Source organism: Punica granatum, chromosome 4 (genome assembly GCF_007655135.1).
Source record: "Punica granatum isolate Tunisia-2019 chromosome 4, ASM765513v2, whole genome shotgun sequence".
NCBI lineage: Eukaryota > Viridiplantae > Streptophyta > Magnoliopsida > Myrtales > Lythraceae > Punica > Punica granatum.
The window spans coordinates 4,566,996-4,585,661 of record NC_045130.1 but is presented as its reverse complement, the minus strand read 5'-3'; the positions used below and the strand labels follow the sequence as shown (position 1 = coordinate 4,585,661).

Below are 18,666 nucleotides of genomic sequence, written 5' to 3'. Positions count from 1 at the left end.
ATTATTGCTTTTTTGAAATATTTTCTTTTCTTTTCTTCAACATCTGTGTGACTCTTGATCATTAATTTATAGAAAAATATCAAAATAAAGTCAATAAAATGGCTTTCAAGTCTTAAGGGATAAGGAAGTCCTGCTGACATTAATTTTGAAATAAATAGGTAAATGAGGAAAATGTTAGTGATCAAAGCCTCTTGTAATTGGAAATGTAATTAATGAAAATGTAATCCAACTAAATCTGCCTTAACTGAAAAATGAGAAGAATTTATCGTGAGGTCATAGTATATAAATGCATCCTTATTCCTTGGCGTTATCTATCTATATTACAAAAGTGAATTAGATAATAGTTTGGGTAACTTTACTCCGAAATTGCCCATTTTAAGAATAAAAATTAGAAATTTAAACTACTAAATTGAGAGAAAATTAAAATTACAAAATACTAACTTTAATATGATCTTTAACCATAATTTCCAACTTTCCTCTTTCTATTTCCTCTGTCTCCCCCTCGGTTCTTCCTCCTCTCGTCCTATCTGATTCTCCTTTTCTCTCCATCCTTTTTTTAATTTACATTAATTAATCATTATATAAATTAAGCAGATAATTACATTCTAAAATGAAAATTATGACAGTTTTTGCGTAGCACGAATGCGTGTCTTTTCTTTTAAAAAAGGGAAAAGTATGCTTTTAAAGAGGAAAATAAAGTGCATTAGTCATATTAAGAGTTCGTTTGGGAGTGCGATTGGATATTTCATAATTAATTTTCCTTATAATTTTAAGCAATTTTGATGTTTGATGAGAGTTTTTGAAACCATGGTTTGAGTCGAAATTGCGGTTGCAAACATGATTTTCTCAAGCAGGTTAATCGGTGTTTATCTAACTTCTACTTATTTTGTTTCAAATATTAATAATTATCTTTTTTTACTTTCAGCAATTTTCAATTGTTACCTCCCAAATGTTTTTGTTTATTCTAAAATCAACATTTATTTTTCTGTAATTATAATTCAACACTTTTATTTCAGCAACAGCACTCCTAAATCAAGCTAATTTTATTTTAAGAGAATAAAAATATAAATAATAGTTTAAACTTTGAGAATATTTTTGCCGTATAGCACATAGTTCATCCCATTATCTGAATTTTGAGATTCAGAAACCTAAGGTATTTTAGAAATTGGGAACTAAATGAAAATGCTACCCAAAGGGAATTTGATTTCAAATTTAATTTTCTCAATTCACATAAATTAAGTTGGCCAAAAAAAATCATACATAATAAATTGAGAAATAAAAAGATATATCTGTAAATATAAGTAATATTTTCAGATCCTTTTTCTTTTAACCAAACTGGGCCACATGACCCATCTTTTAAAATTTCCGGAGGCCTATCTTGCCCATCTTCTGACAATTTCGAGGCCCATGTGGCCCATCTTCGTCTTCCTAAACCCTCCGGTCTCCAGTGCTGCGGAGCTGATCCCTCCGGCCACCGCCTCGGCCTTTAGTGCTTCTTCTGCCTCTCTCTCTTTTCCTCCTCTGTCACTCTCGGCGGTTATCTACTGCTGCAACTGCGTCAGCTTCTGAAGCTGCTCTCTCTGCAATTTCCCAGCTGAGGTGAAGGAGGTGGGGGTTTTCATTTCAAGAAAAGTTCCGATTTTTAGTGTGGGATGGATGCAAACTGCAATTGTAAAGAACTGTTGAATCTCATCTCTGATGCTCCGTTCATGATTTAGGTTGGTTTGAGCCATGAGGAAGCTAAAGTTCCATGAGAAGAAGCTACTAAAGAAGGTCAATTTCCTCGAATGGAAGCGCGAGGGAGGCCACAGGGAAGCTCAAGTCATGCACCGCTATCATGTCACCGGAAGAGACGATTACAAGAAGTAAATTCTTCACTTCTCTCTGCAAATTTGATGTGTAAATATAGTGTTTGATTTATTGAAACTGATTCTGATGAGTGCGAACTCCCCCTCCCCCTCTCAGGTATTCGAGCTTGTGTCGGATGGTGCAGAAGCTTGTTAGCATATTGAAGCAGATGGATCCTAGAGACCCTTTTCGTATCGAGATGACCGATATGCTCCTTGATAAGTTGTGAGTCGTTTTCTTTCATTTTCCTTCATATAATTGTATATTGGCTGGTTGGTTGTGCAGGAAAGTGTGAGTTTTGGCAAAAGGTTTGTAGCTTTGATTTAGTTTAGCCTGTTTGACACAGAGATAACAATTAAAGCTGATGATCTTCATTAGAGTGTGATTACTTATGATTTATGGGGCGTTTTCTGGATCGTGAGCTATGCTATGTTTGTTGTCCTGTTTAATTAGAACTTGTCATTATTAAAATGGACATTGGTGAGGCTATAATGATCAGAGAGGACATGTTTCCTTCGATGGTAGCTTGTTATTTTCTTGTGGCCTGGATGGTAGCTTGTTATTTACTTACAGCGATTCCTCTCCGTGTCTTGAGAGCAATTCTATTTGACCATTCAAATTTGAGTTTGAGGATAATTGGGGTAGAAAATTCATACACAGAGTTCAACGCCAGTGCACATCTATTATGTGGCCTAAGGTTTGCTGCTTTTCCCATATTTGATGATACAGGCCGTATATTGATTTGAGCACCTCATCGACTTATCTGTTCAGGCTTCATGGTAACTCGGATGCAATCTAAGATATTCCTTGATTTTATAGGATTATAATGTTTTTTGGTGGCCTGTGAGCTTTAGTTTTCGGACTGGTTGATTAATAGCTTTCATGAGCATGGTACTACTGTCCCTAGTACCTTGAGTCAGTGTGAAATTAACTACCATTTGAGAATGGCCAAGCATGTGAATTTCAGCAGTCATTTGCTTATTTAAACTCATCGCATGTTTTTTCCGTGACAGGTATAACATGGGCGTGATTCCGACCCGGAAGAGCCTTGCTCTCTGTGATCGGTTATCAGTATCATCCTTTTGCAGGTGAGTTGTGACTTTGTCGATTTCAGACAGTTGTAAGCTCATTTGGCTCTTATTTGGTAGTTCAGGTATATTCTTATGGTCATGTTTGTTTCATTTTTCCTATATCCTTTAATATTGCAGGAGGAGACTCTCAACAGTGTTGGTCAGATTAAAGTTTGCAGAGCACTTAAAGGAAGCCATTACCTATATCGAGCAGGGCCACATTCGAGTGGGGCCTGAAACTGTTACTGACCCTGCCTTCCTCGTGACGAGAAATATGGAAGATTTCATCACATGGGTGGACTCATCCAAGATAAAGAGGAAGGTGCTACAGTATAATGACAAATTGGACGATTACGATGCTATGAACTGATGAGAAAATGCATCATGATCTTATAAGATTGATAGATCTAAATCCTATGTGATGATTTTTGTTGGTGCACTTTTTCTTAACAAAGAGAGCTACTGTGGATCTGAGAATTTGAGTTGAGTCTATATTTATATAATTAGAATGGATATATTTGCTTGCATGAACTAGTTTGTGATGTTAAGTTGCTTCTCCGGCTCATTGAATGTATACTCATATGATGTGTTGGGAGAAGATCTTCTGTTATTTCATTAGGCTTATCTGAAACGGTGTTGACATTGATCACCATCCAAATCGAAAAAAAGGTTTCAATAACAAATTCAGTGGAAGGAAAAAGAACATTTAACCTTAATCAGCTTCCAATTACAAATCCACTGGAAGAGGAAAGAAGAATAAAGCAGGGAGTATTGCCCTGCAGAATAATCGGAATCACTGGTGGCAAGGTGCCATTGTGAGGGACCTGCGACATAGAGGTCTGAGTCGTGAGGGGTTGGTGGTACAACACTGTACGTCTTGCACCCTGGAAAATCAGAGGCCAGGATCGAGACCAACTAGTACCAACACTGTACGTCTTGCACCCTGGAAAATCAGAGGCCAAGATTGAGACCAACTATTCCGTTGATCCAACTTGATAGGTTCTACCCCTCCATTCTCTTGAGCTGGCAGGTGGTGTATATCCGGCTTATATTCGTACCAGTGGTGGAGCCCTGGTGACCGATCGTCGACTGCTTCTAGTGGTGAGATTTGCGCGATGACTGTAACTTGTGTGGCTGGACCTTCAAAAACGGAACAGCTTCGAGTTCTGATGAAGCTGACATCTGAACTTCGCTGTTTATGAAGTTTGGTCACACAGGTTATAATAACCGCTGAAATTTCTGGCGCTAAATTCCTTATTCTACCCCATTTCCAGTTCTATAGATCGATCAGTTCATGGGTTCAAAGCCAAAAATCGCTGATCAGATGAACGAGGAATCCAAAAAACAAAAGATACAAAGATGGAACACAGAGAGAGAGAGTAAGGATCAGAGTGACTTGAGTGAGGGAGAAGTAGAGTGAGCGAACGAACATGAACGGAGGCAAGCAGGACCATATATAGGCAGAACAGAACAGGACCGCTCTACCTCACTCTGCTCTTCAATTGCACTGCTCTGCCCAACGCCATCATCGCCATCTCCATCACACTCTGAAACTTACCGGAAAAGGGCAGATTCAGCTTCAGTTTAAAAGAAGTTCAAAATCTAAGAAAATAATGACTGGTCCTAGAAATCTATATCTCTATGTTACCACCTCCCAAAGATAAATGTGGAGAAGTCAAGTCATCGCTTGCAATCCCTGGCAACGACTTCAACGGGTTCTGTAATAATTGCAGCCGAGTGTTCCTCAACGGCAAAGTTGTAGCGTATCATCAGAAAACTCAACCAGGTTAAGTCCCCACAAAAATAAGGGACTACGATAGGGTGCGAACAGAGTTTTTATTTGGATCGTTAATTAGGCTTATTAATCTGATCGGGCTGAGAATTGAGATGATCGATAAGATTAATTAGCACAATTAATGATCCAAATAAAAACTCCGTTCGCACCCTATCATTGTCTCTTTCTATTGTGGGAACTTTAACCTGGTTGAGTTTTCTGGTGATACGCCACAGCTTTGCCGTTGAGGAACACTCGGCTGCAATTATTACAATACCCATTGAAGTCGTTGCCAGGGTACCCTCCGACCCCACTTCCGTCACCCCCAGAGTTTTACCCCCAACACAAGCCATTAGAGTGGCGGAATGGAGTCTGAGAAAAAAAACAATAAAAGAGGAGGGAAGGATATCAGGTGATTTTGAGCGAGGGATGAGTGAAGGCAAGCAGGGCCTTTTATAGGCAGAGCACAGCAAAACAGAACAGAAAAGGACCCTCATTTTTCCTGCCTGATCACTTTCTGTTGCTGTTCAGTTGTATTAGCGCGAGCAAAATGTCCTTGAGGTTGTTGCTAATTAGTTGCCTTGACTGTACCCTATTTGGTTGTACTGTACTGTTTAGAGCATAACCCAATGGTCATTCTCGGGTAAGAGTTTCACGTTACTCTTCTGGAGTCTGGGTCTGAGATGGCCATGGTGAGCATTGACCGGTTTGCACCATCAAAGTCACATGTATAGGGCTGCACTGCAGGCCCTGCCCGCTGCACCGACTGAGGCCATGGTCATGGAATGTATATGAATGTGATGGGAGCGGAGGGAAATTGGAATCGATGGGGTTGCATTGCATTTGGATGCAAAAAGAAAACTGAGCTGCTCACTTCACTAGGTTTGTTTCAATAAGGAAAAATGATATGAAATGAAAGGAAAAAGAAGTTTAACATCTCCCTGACTGCTTTTTCTCCTGGACAGAGAGACGTCGTTGATCAGAAAAGATCGGTCTGCAATTAAAGTAAAGGGGCAGTCAACGTAATTTGAAAAGCATCCAACAGGGCCTGATGGTAATTATAAATATTAACATTAACCAGCGAAGAACTCAACCAAAATCAAACTTTCGACCTAATTTTAATCAATCACATTGGGAATTTGGGAGTATCAAAGCTCTTGAGATCAACTGTTAGTTCACACTTCACAGCAACGCCAGTCGATTTTAGCTGCATATACAGGTGTTGATATGTATTGGACAGAACCTGAAATGATCGATCAGATTAACTAGCCTAATTAACGATCCAAATAAAAACACCGTTCACACGCTATCATAGTCTCTTTCTATTGTGGGAACTTAACCAGGTTGAGTTTTAAGGAGAAATCATCTCATGTTGATATATATATATATATATAGATATAGATATATATAGATTCGGTGCATCATTATTATGACTGTGTTTCCCTACTACTAGGTGATACTTTCGCGCCGTATAAAATGATTTTCAGAGACTTGCTACGTGGCCTAATCAGGTCACTAGACGTATCGGGAGTATTCCTATAAATTATAGAAGTATGGACGTATCGGCATAATATTAGTATAACCCCGGAAGAACGACGTCGTTTCTGACACATGAGACATATTCAGATTCTGAGCATGTAAATACTCTCGATGCCACTGCATGTTTGCATTGATTCCGGCAGAAACTTGCCCTTTTAAACTAATAGCGTGTTTTTTCCATGACAGATAATATTGGCATGATTCCGATCCAGGAAGAGCCTTGCTCTCTGTGATCACTTTTCAGTATATCATCTTTTTGCAGGTGAGTTGTGACTTCATTGTTTTCAAACAGTAGCAAAGCTATTCGGCTAGTTTTGGTCGTTCAGCGATGTTCGCATGTTCCATTTTCTCCGCTCTATTCTAATAATAATAATGCAGGAGACTCTCAAAGCGGGTGTTGGCAGTTGGCCAGATTAAAGTTTGCAGAGCCACATTTGAGCGGCCTGAAACTGTTACAGACCAGGCCTTCATCTCGTGGCCGGTGGACTCATCCAAGATAAAAAGAGAAAGGTGCTGCCAGTTTATATAATGGCAAATTGGACGACTATACGATGTTATGAACTGATGACAAAAAGGCATCCTAATCTTATGAGATTGATGATTTTTGTTTGTGGGCTTTTCTGAACAAAGAGAGTTGTTACGGATCTGAGAATTTGAGTTGAGTCTGTATATTATATAATTTGTATATTTGCTTGTATGAACTAGTTCGTGATGTTAAGTAGCTTATCCGGTTCGTTTAATGTATACTTGCACGATGTGTTGGGAGAAGATCTTCTGTTATTTCACTCGGTTTATTTGAAATTATTCATAAAAAAAAAAAGGAAAGAAAAGGTTTGTCTGAAATGGTATCGTCAATGATCGGCCATCCAAATTGAAAAGGTTCAATAACAAATTCAGTGTGAAAGTAAAAGAAACATTTAACCTTAATCAACTTCCAATACGCAAATCCAGTGGAAGAGTATAGAGCATTCAACTTCCATCAGAAAGAGGGGCATATTACCCTGCGGAACGATCCAAATCGGTGATGGCAGGTGTCTGTGAGAGGGACTTCCCATGTAGAGCGGTCCGAGTCGATTGCCCGAGAGGGACCTCCGACGTAGAGCCAAATTAGTCACGGTTTATGTGTGTAAATCCACTATTAATAGTGCATCATGCAAAATACAATAGAAATAATACATCATATCTTTATCTATAAAAATAATCTCATTTGTTTTTCGAAAAACAAATATATAACACATCATATTTATATAAAAATAAATCATTATTTATATCTATCTCTATCTCTATCTATATGTGTTTAAAATTTAAAATTCAGTTTAAAAGAAACTCAAAATCTAGAAAATAACAATCGATCCTAGAAATCTACATCTCTATGTTACCACCTCCCAAAATCATGTTCTTACTTCCATATATATAATTTATTAAAATATATAAATTATTAAATATAGATATATAGATATATCGTCAATGATCGGCTATCCAAATTGAAAAGGTTCAATAACAAATTCAGTGTGAAAGTAAAAGAACATTTAACCTGAATCAGCTTCCAATACACAAATCCAGTGGAAGATTAGAGAACATTCAACTTTCATCAGAAATGGGGGCATATTAACCCTGCTGAATGATCCAAATCGATGGTGGCAGGTGTCTTTGAGAGGAACTTCCCGCGTGGAGCGGTCTGAGTCGACTGCCCGAGAGGGACCTCCGACATAGGGTTGAACCGGTCACGATTTATGTGTGTACATCCACTATTTATAGCATATCATGTAAAATACAATATAGATAGTACATCATATATTTATCTATAAAAAAAAATCTCATTTGTTTTTTAAGAACAAATATATAATATCTATAAAAAAAATAAATCTTTATCTATATCTATCTCTATCTATATGTGTTTTAAAAAAATTTAAATTTCAAATAAATTAAAAATCTAACGACCGGTCCTAGAAATCTATATCTCTATGTTACCACCTCCCAAAATCATGTGCTTACTTTCACATATAATTTATTAAAATATATAAAATATTAAATAGATATATAAATATATGTAGATATATAGATATATTTTTGGGAAAGGCCGGATATTTTGGTGATCGGATTGAAGTAGTAATTAATTTGCGGTCAGTTATATATATATATATACACATGGACATGGACATACTCTCAGTTATCAAGTCGCGCGTCTTCATATCTTCTTCTCTAGATATGGCTATCACATGGTCGTCTGGACCATCCCCCGACTGGACTTTGCTGCCGAAAGATGTCTTCGGCTTGGTACTGGACAAACTAGTGGACATCTCCGATCGCGTTCGGACTGCTTCTGTATGCAAGCCGTGGCTTTCGATCGCTCAGGACCACAGCATGAGGTGGCTCAAGCCAGCTCCAACCCAACTCCCTATGCTGTTGGTACCAACCGATGACAACAGCACTACGCATCGTGGACTGTATTGTGTGGACGGGAACAGGGTCCTCGGCTCTCGTTTACACATACCTTACAGCAAGAGATGTTGCGGCTCTTCACACGGATGGTTGATATTCGCGGAGGAGGACTTGGCCTTGACACTCTTTAATCCTTTCTCCCAAGAAACTATCCACCTCCCTCCCATCACCCGAGTCCCGACCTCAGAGGAGATAGGGGAAAGCTACTACAGCCATGAGTATGAGATTCGGAAGGCGGTGCTATCGAAGGATCCATCTTTGGCTCCCAATGACTATGAGGTCCTTGCCCTTTACGGGTTTTGCGATGCAAGACTCGCTCTATTTCAATCTGGAGAAAACTCTTGGGTTTATCTGAAACAAGAAAATTATGAAGAGTACTATTTCGAAGATATAATCTACTATCAAGGACATCGTCTCGCCCTGGGTAGCAAATGCTGTGTCTATAAAGTATTGGTATCCGTTGTATCCGACGGAGAAGGCATAATAAGACTGGGATGCATAAAGCGCCTGAAGTCGCGCGCAGAACAGTCCTACATCGTGGATTGTGGGGATTCCCTAATGTGGATCGACAGGTTCTATGTGCAGAGTGACTATATCGGAGATGATGATGATGATGACCTAGGCAGCAGCGAGGATGATGCCGACGACCATCAGGACAGCACTGACGAGGATGACCATGACCAGGACAGCAGCAACGACAGAGCCACAGGATACTTCGAAATCGACGGCAAGCTGTACACGTATATCTCAGATATTCACCACCTGACATCATCGTTCAAAGTCTACCAGATGAAGAGCATAGAGGGGAACATAGAGCTGGTTGAGTCGGATCAACTCGACGGTCGAGCTCTATTCCTTGGTCATAATCATTCTTGCTGGATCTTGGCTTCTGATTTTCCGGGGTGCAGGCCTAACTGTATCTACTACATGGATGATTGGATGGAAGCGGCTTATCAACCTCTTGGGGCAATCGACATCGGAGTCTTCAGCCTTGAAGATCAATGCACCAGACCACTCTATGTCCCAACTCCCAAGCAATGGGAGCTACCACCACCGATTTGGATTGTTCCGCAAGGCAACCCGGTTAATATGCTCTCACTTTCTGAATAAGGTTCATCAATTGTTCTCTGGATTTATTCAAGGATCTAGTTACGTCTTAGTTAGTTTAATAGGCTCCTCGCATTTGGATTAATCTTGAATGTTCTTTGATCTTCCACCGTATTTGTCATTGGAACCACTTTTCGATTTTGACTGTCAATTATTGTCGCTAAGGTAGATAAATCTAACGAAAAAACATAACCCACAATACATGTTAATGAGATTATTCTTAAGGACGACAATCGATCTTCTTCTTCAATTCTTCTAACATGTCACGTCTAACATGTCACGTTAGTATGTATCCACCGGGTAAGAGAAGCTACTTCACATAAAAAAACTACTTCACACAAGCACAACACACCGAAACTGACGGCGTCCCGGCAACGTCGCCCCTGCGCCCCCCCCCCCCCCCCCCCCCCCCCCCCCCCCCCCCCCCCCCATCACTCCAGTTTTGAAATATTTAAACTCAAAATTCTCAGAATTTAGTCTTTGCTACTACTAATTGTAGGATTTATCCCACTTATCTTAGTTAATAAATGATATATATATATATATATATATATATATATATATACGTATAATTCTTTTCAGTGTGGTGCATAATTCATTTAGGTTTATTATCGGTGCATTTGCGGTTTATATTTCCATTAATTGGACTAGTTACCCTTTCTACAAATATGTGTTTCATCCCATTAGTTTACTTTGATGTGAAACCAAAAAATAAGGAAACACCTTAGCAGGTAATCACCATATGCCGGACATCTATCCATACAAAAATTTGTATGAGCCCAAGAGCCCAGTATGTTTGAAAACCACTATCATGAGCCACTTCATTGGACATAGTGCAACGACCCGCATGAGTGTGTTCACTAAGATATTATTCCATAAACACCAAATAATCCCACTATCTGCAGGTCATCATACCACATTGTTCTATCTACTAAGAGTGAAATTAACAAAAAATTAACAATGAAACAGTGCTTCTATGATAATTGCAATATTAACGCAAACAAAAAACTCGGTTGTGCAGGTCAGATGTCTAGTAATTAATAAATGGGTATGATAGTCCTATAATAAGTATTGAATCTAAAATCTCTTAGTTATTAAACGAAAGCTTTCGCCACTCAGGTATACCATATTTGATTGGTTCAACCCTTTACATATCATGAATTGTCCTATCTCTTTTTTTTTTTCCTTTTTTAAGTGGGACAACCTCGAAACTTAAATTAGCCCCATCTCATTCAGGTGAGACCTAAACGGCCTTTTAATAGGTAAAATTCTCATAATCATGAAATTCTTTTCATCATAAGTTTTCAGCCTGAAAATTTACCTAAGAAAAGGATACGAAGAATTATCATTACTTCCCTTGTAATGGCTATACTCTATTCGGCTTCAAATTTCCTCTTTATGAGCATGTCATATATTTTTCTAGGAAATATTTAACTAACAAAATGTCAATTTTGGGGTGAATTCTTTTGGGCATAATCTATATATAATATATAATGGCAACATGAAAAGGAAAGAATAACATCATAGCTCCACTCTCCGAACCCGAGCTCTCCATTACGTGCCTTCTTATTTCTCTGTATGGACATAACTTGACCCACGAGGAAACTTGACCAACGAAAATTAAGTTCAATCAGAAATAAATTCGATTAGAGAGAATCCAACCAAAACTCCCCGCTTCACTCTGACCCAACAAATAATAATAAACAAAAAAAACTTACTGTTGGTCCTTCATCCAAAAAAGCCAAAAAAAAAAAAGGAAAAAGAAAAAGCCTACAACCAGAAACCCCCCGTTTCACCGTTGCTCCTCTAAACAAAACTCCCCGTTTCACTCTTTGCTAATTCATCATTCGCTGTGGGTGTAAATTAATCTGGAAGGGTAAAAAGTTTCTAAAGTGTAAAACTTTAGTGCAAAAAGAAAAAAATTGTAACAATTTAGTGCACGGAATTTCGAAAATATTTCAATCAAGGGCAATCCGCAATATTTAATTTGGGGATTCTCCCGATTTTGACGGATGGGGCCTCAATCATAGCCACCACCTTCCGACTGGGGTTGTTGACGCCCTTGGGGGTCACTGGTGACCCTGATCGGAGATTGATGGCCAGAATCGAGGCCCCTACACCTCTTTGTCTCCCATTTTTTTTGACTTTTTAAATTTTTTTATTTTCAAGAAAATTTTTTTATTAAAATTTATCTATGTGGATCCCAATTGACCTATCATTAGGAGCTGCGTTGGATAAGTGTTAACTCGTTATAAGCCATGTAAGCATCGAGCTAATGGTTCAGACTAGGGATGATAGACTACTCTTGATTGAAACATTTTCAAAACCTTATGCATCAAATTATTATAATTTTTTTCTTTTTACCTCAAAGTGTTACACTTTATAAACTTTTTGCCCTTCTTCAGTAATTTATCCTTCGCAATACATAAAAGTGTCCCTTTTGGTTAGTTCCTTCATCATTTCAAACACATAGTGAGGCACTTCTCAATCTGATAATTATTCGGTCGTAAAATTGATTATTTGTGAGGAAAGTGGGTAGGGGCTTTTCAAATAAGTGATCGATGATTGTTCGAGCTTTCCACAATCCACAGAAATTGTAGCCTTGATTATTTGCGATTATTCGAACTGATTATTAGAAAAACGTTCATAAAAGCAATTACTCGAACTGATTATTCGAGCTTTTCCCATGGTGGGTCACATCTCGAAGGCACTTTATTATTTGCGAGGACAATCGGTGGCTTCTCATTGCTCTCTGAATATATAACTTGACCACAAGGAAGTTTGACCCACAAGGATCGAAAAATAAAACATAAGCTCAGTAAGAAAGAGTTCAGCCAAAACTCCCTGCGTTCTCTGAACATGTCAAGATCCAAATTCCAAATATTAGCTCTAAACCTCAACGACCAAATACCGCAAATCTCATAAAATATCGCTACCAGTTTCACGAAATATTTAATTTTTCGTAATTAACTATGATGTAAGTCATGTAGAGTAACAATTTAAACATAGGTATAACAAATACAATTACAGTTCAAAATGAACATCGAGAGATCAAACCTAATTACTATTCAGAACATATATACAAATTTTAAAAGTTAATTCTAGAAACATTAACTAACAAATATTTTCAAAAATTGAGTTAACAAAAAAATTAAAAGGAAAACGTGCATATATAAACAAATTTGAAAAGTTAATAATTTTATGGAACGCATAGAATTATTATTCAAACGTGCACATATAAGTTACATTATCAACAAAAATCCAGCGCAAAGCACGGTTAAAACTAGTACTTTTTAAGCAAAGGCTGCAAATTGACCGTCCTTCATCAGTGTTATTGGGTTATGCCAATCAGAGAGAATATTCATAGTCCAGTTTTAAGCACTAGTTGCCTGATGTGGATAATTCATGTATTTATATATCGAACAAGAAAGAAAGAAGAAAGAAAAGCACCGGTCCCGATTGTATAAGCTCAGCTCGGAGTCTCAATGTGCACAAAAATCATCAAACAGAGTTGTAATCTCTATCTATCGCATGATGAGGAGGCATTTTGTATTCGTTCACAGGATCATAATCGTCCAACTTGTCGTCATACATACTTCAAAGCCTTCCTCTATACCTTGATTTCTTGGAAAAGTCTGCCCATGTGATGAATCTGACGTGTTCCTCGTCGCGAGGAAGGCCTGGTCTGTAATAGTTTGACGACCCATGTTTCGAATGTGGCAGTGCTCAATATTAGGTAATAATGGCTTGCTTTAGGTTGCTCTGCTAACTTCTAACGTTGCCAACACAGTGTACGTACGAGAGGAAAGGAGAATTAAAAAGTGAACCAATATGATGATAGTCATATACCTGATCAATGAACACAAAAAAGGAGTTGATTTAGCTTACTACTATCTGAATTCGATAAAGAAACAATTCACCCGTATATGGATGAGAGCCGGAACTGATCGCAGAGCGCAAGGATATTTCTGGTCGGAATCACGCCAATGTAATATCTGTCAGCATAAGAGAGTAGGCAACCAGTTTAGAAGAAGCAGACGACGATGCTGCAGTTTATTGTGACACGACGATGAGTTTCAGAAAGATAGTATGAGAAAGATGACGAAATTATTGTACATGTAAGATTAAGACTTGTCTATGCCTGATTTTTACTCTAGCTTAGATCGAGCAGAGGTGAATCAGTACTATTGATTTTGTTGCATTGTGCATTTGGGAACATTATGACTTCGACACATGATATTTTACTATCTACTACCAATTTCATTAATTAGTCTACTACTCAACAGTGTCTGAAGAGATGAACCTCGAATATTTGTCTTCTATATATGACGCCATCATCAGCATCGCTCATTTTCGAGAAATGGGAATGAATTTGATATTAATCATGCCATTCGACTGGAGCATATCTATTTAACTTTTTTGAGAAAGATATATAGAAATTTGGTTAAAAAAATATGGAAAATAATAATTCTTGCTCATGAAGTAACCTCTTCTTAGATGTACAAGTGATAATTCATTCAACCAGACATGATTCTCCTATTTTAGTGGGAACTGTGGAATTTCAAATAGAGCTCTCACAATCACTCTCCTACTCATATATATATATATATATATATAAAATAGATATAATAGAATATATTAGATACTGGCCTGGATCAGATAAAAAAGATGCAGTGTCGTTTGTTTGTTTGGCTAGTTAAGCACGGATTAGTTAATAGATCTTTGGGCTTCGGTTACAAAGGAACAAAAACTTTACAAATAAAGCATGAGGAGTAGCATTCCATTGCTGTCATTTTATATGTATATGGTTAAAATTACCTATGTTCCCAATGTGCTTATGTCCTCTCGCTGTGACCTTCTCTTGACTTCTCAAAACTTCTGTCGCTCCATCCCCGCAGGATCAGAGATATGATAGAATATATTAGATACTAGCCTAAATCGTGCAGGTTTTTATATAGTTATTCTATCCAATTTTAAACTAAAATATTATAAACGATGTATATATTATAATTAAAGAGCTTTTTTTTTATAAATTCGTATTCCGGTAGTTCTAATTAAGATTAAAAAAAATTGGCATAATTTTAAGGCCATAAAATTAATGTATTGAAAATACAATTACATCAAAAGAAATTACTTGTAATTCGTTTACCAATTGATTTTTTCAATGAAGATAAAATATTTTGGATTAAAATCAAACTTGTTTGCAAACTACATCAATTACAATTATTTAATTTAACTTTTAGGTAAATCTCATAATAAGTAAATAAACATACATAATAAACTCCTTTGAATTAATCTCTAGCATAAAATTAAAATTTAGAGATACCTATAGTACATCATAATGAAAAATATAGTCAACATTCCAATAAGCTTCCGTATAAATAAATTATAATTATACAAATTTCTTCGTTATTTGTCTATTGATGCAAAAACTATATATACACTTCAACTGTTGAAATATTTGTGAAAACAAAAAACTACATACAATAACTCTTTAAAATATTTTAGAGTGTAAACTATCATAACAAAAATTTATATTTATTAGGTGAATAAAAATTCAAGACTCTTTTGGTATGAGTCATTTTAAGAGAATAAAATTATAATTATTGCATAAAATAAAATCAATTGCTTATATTAATACTTTTAATATATAATAAATGTACCAATTCTACTTTAAATTATATATAGTAAAATGGCTCGTGTGATGCTGGGATTTTATTTTTGAGTACTAAATCTAACAATATTTTTACAACAATATCTTGTTCCCTTTTATATGTGTGAAAAAGCATATGAAAATAATTATAAGAATATCAAGTAGTTCAATCCCAATAAAACATGTTATTCTATTATTGAAGTTTCTGTTTCATTATGTAGTAGTAATTTTTTAAATAAGTTGGTTCTCAAACTTTTGAATTTTTATTTAGTAAAGTGTTGTATTTGGATAAAAATAAATTTCGTATAAGTTATAAATTTTGAAATTATTAATTATTACTCATTGGATCCCCAACACTAATTATAATATTTTATTCCATTTCCATTCGAATCACAATATCTATATAACTTTTAACTATAGAAATTCTTTATTATATATATCTTTTGAATTGTATAATTAGTTATATATTATATATTCATCCATATATTTAAATTAATATGCAATTTCATCGTCTCTACTAATTTACATCATCAAATGCACCAATCCTCCTCATGTATAATAAACCTTTTCCGTCCGATGCATAGGTGTTTGATGGTGTTTATTTTTCTCAAATTTGTGTTGCAATATTATTAAAATTAACAAATTCTAATTGAAAGAATTTATGCTATAGTATACTCGTATTTTAGAAACTCAAATAATAATTAAAATATACAACTATGAGAAGAATATAATTAATTCATTTACCAAATGATTTCTTTTAGGAATTATTACGCCAGATATACCACGGTGTCACCCGCTTCTCAAATCTATCCCATAGTTTAAAAATAATTCAGAAAGGCTCATGGTTTGCATCTGGTTCCAAGTCTATCCTAACGTTAATTTCTCCGTCAATATTTAACAATATTGCTGACGTGGAACGTAAATGGATCTATTCTTGCCACTGTGTCCCCCTTTATCCAAGATAGATTTGAGAAAAAAATTAAAATCATTAACAAAGGATAGATTCGTTAGTTGCACATCAACCACAATCTTGGAATAGATTTGTGATTGTTAGTTGTGGTACACACTTTGTTTTGGTGAGGCTGGCTAGTGACACGTTGATATACTTGTAACCACTTTCTGACACGCCTAAATCTTTCTATCGTATTGCCAATTAGGTGTCGAGCGTATTTAGGGTGAACAGACAATAATGATCGGCTGACATCAAATTCACGTCGAACTAAACAGTCTGAGCTAGATGTGTTGATGAGCTCAAAATAACAAGGATACCACTGCGAGCTATCTGGAATTTTGCGATGAGGGCAGCGGCCTTCTGATAGTATTTTAGGCAACTACATCTACAACTGATCATAAGGTCGGGGCTGCAGCAAGAACAATTGTTCCAAATAATAGGACCGTTCGGAAGATATATCTTATAATCTGGGAAATTCTTAACGGTAAATGTTTCGAAAATCATACCGCCCATATTTTCTGCCAAGAATAATTTCAAGGCATGCCTATGCCAGGTAGAGGATGTAATTTTATTCTACGTTTCAGGTGTACGCATACCACTTGATAGTATAACCAAGCAGGAGGGAAACACAATCCATAACTCAATATATATATCATGAGATAATTTCTCGTTGAAAACTGAACCAGGTTAAGTCCCATAGAAATAAGGGACTACGATAGGGCGCTAACGGAGTTTTTATTTGGATGGTTAATTAGGCTAATTAGTCTGATCGATCATTTCAGGTTCTGCCCAATGCATATCAACACCTGTATATGCAGCTAAAATGGATTTGCGTTAAGTGTGAGCTAGCAGATGATCTCAAGAGCTTTGATACTCCCAATGCGATTGATTAAAATTAGGTCGAAAGTTTGATTTTGGTTGAGCTCTTCGCTGGTTAATGTTAATATTTATAATTACCATCAGGCCCTGCTGGGTGCTTTTCAAATTACGTTGACTGCCCCTTCACTTTAATTGCAGACCGGTCTTTCCTGATCAACGACGTCTCTCTGTCCGGAGAAAAAGTAGTCAGAGATGTCAACTTCTTTTTCCTTTCATTTCATATCATTTTTCCCTGATGAACCAAACCCAGTGAAGTGAGCAGCTCAGTTTTCTTTTTGCATCCAAATGCAATGCAACCCCATCGAGTCCAATTTCCCTCCGCTCCCATCACATTCATATACATTCCATGTCCATGGCCTCAGTCGGTGCAGCGGGCAGGGCCTGCAGTGCAGCCCTATACATGTGACTTTGATGGTGCAAACCTGTCAATGGTCACCATGGCCATCTCAGACCCAGACTCCCGAAGAGTAACGTGAAACTCTTACCCGAGAATGACCATTGGGTTATGCTCTAAACAGTACAGTACAACCAAATAGGGTACAGTCAAGGCAACTAATTAGCAACAACCTCAAGGACATTTTCCTCACGCTAATACAACTGAACAGCAACAGAAAGTGATCAGGCAGGAAAAATGAGGGTCCTTTTCTGTTCTGTTTTGCTGTGCTCTGCCTATAAAAGGCCCTGCTTGCCTTCACTCATTCCTAACTCAAAATCACCTGATATCCTTCCTTCCTCTTTTCTTGTTGTTTTTCTCAGACTCCATTCCGCCCCTCTAATGGCTTGTATTGGGGGTAATTCTGGGGGCGACGGAAGTGGGGACGGAGGGTACCCTGGCGACGACTTCAACGGGTTTTGTAATAATTGCGGCCGAGTGTTCCTTAATGGCAGAGCTGTGGCGAATCATCAGAAGGCTATCCACAAAAATTGCAATTCGATTTGCCCGGAATGTAGTCGTCGGTTCCGCAACAAGGCAGCTGTAGACCAGCACGTCTACAACCGGCACGACTCAGGCAAGAAGAAGAAGGAAACCGAGGAGGAGGATCACGGGAAAGAGGAGACGAAGAAGGACAAGAAGAAGAAGAAGGAGGAGAAGTAGTAGACTGAAACTCTTATCATATATGAAGTTACCTAACTTAGGATTTCCGATATATTTAGTTGATCCATAGAACTCGACACTTTAGGAAGTAAGTTTGATTCTGTGAAATTGATGACCGTTTGATGTTTAAAACTGGGGCGTTCACTTATATATAATAAAGTTTTTTATTTTGGCCAAATATAATAGAGTTCGATATATTATTCATCCCAAAAGAATATATATATATATATATAATGTATAATATATATTATAGTTATTAGAGTTCGTAACAGAGCTCGATGTATACTTTTTTTTTTTTTTTTTTTT

The 18,666-nt window shown here is 37.1% G+C and overlaps 2 protein-coding genes across 2 annotated transcripts; both read left to right on the top strand.

Annotated features, from left to right (window-relative positions):
• The first annotated feature begins 1,450 nt into the window (after positions 1–1,450).
• LOC116202300 (U3 small nucleolar ribonucleoprotein protein IMP3) lies at positions 1,451–3,452 on the top strand. Its single transcript, XM_031533814.1, has 5 exons — positions 1,451–1,608; positions 1,719–1,865; positions 1,966–2,073; positions 2,862–2,936; positions 3,057–3,452. Exons 2-5 carry the CDS (start codon positions 1,732–1,734, stop codon positions 3,286–3,288), a joined length of 549 nt encoding a protein of 182 aa, XP_031389674.1. The 5' UTR covers positions 1,451–1,608; positions 1,719–1,731; the 3' UTR covers positions 3,289–3,452.
• Positions 3,453–8,385: 4,933 nt separating this feature from the next.
• On the top strand, positions 8,386–9,783 carry LOC116203093 (F-box protein SKIP23-like). The gene has a single exon (XM_031534757.1). The coding sequence runs from the start codon at positions 8,386–8,388 to the stop codon at positions 9,781–9,783; it is 1,398 nt and encodes a 465-aa protein (XP_031390617.1).
• Positions 9,784–18,666: the final 8,883 nt, after the last annotated feature.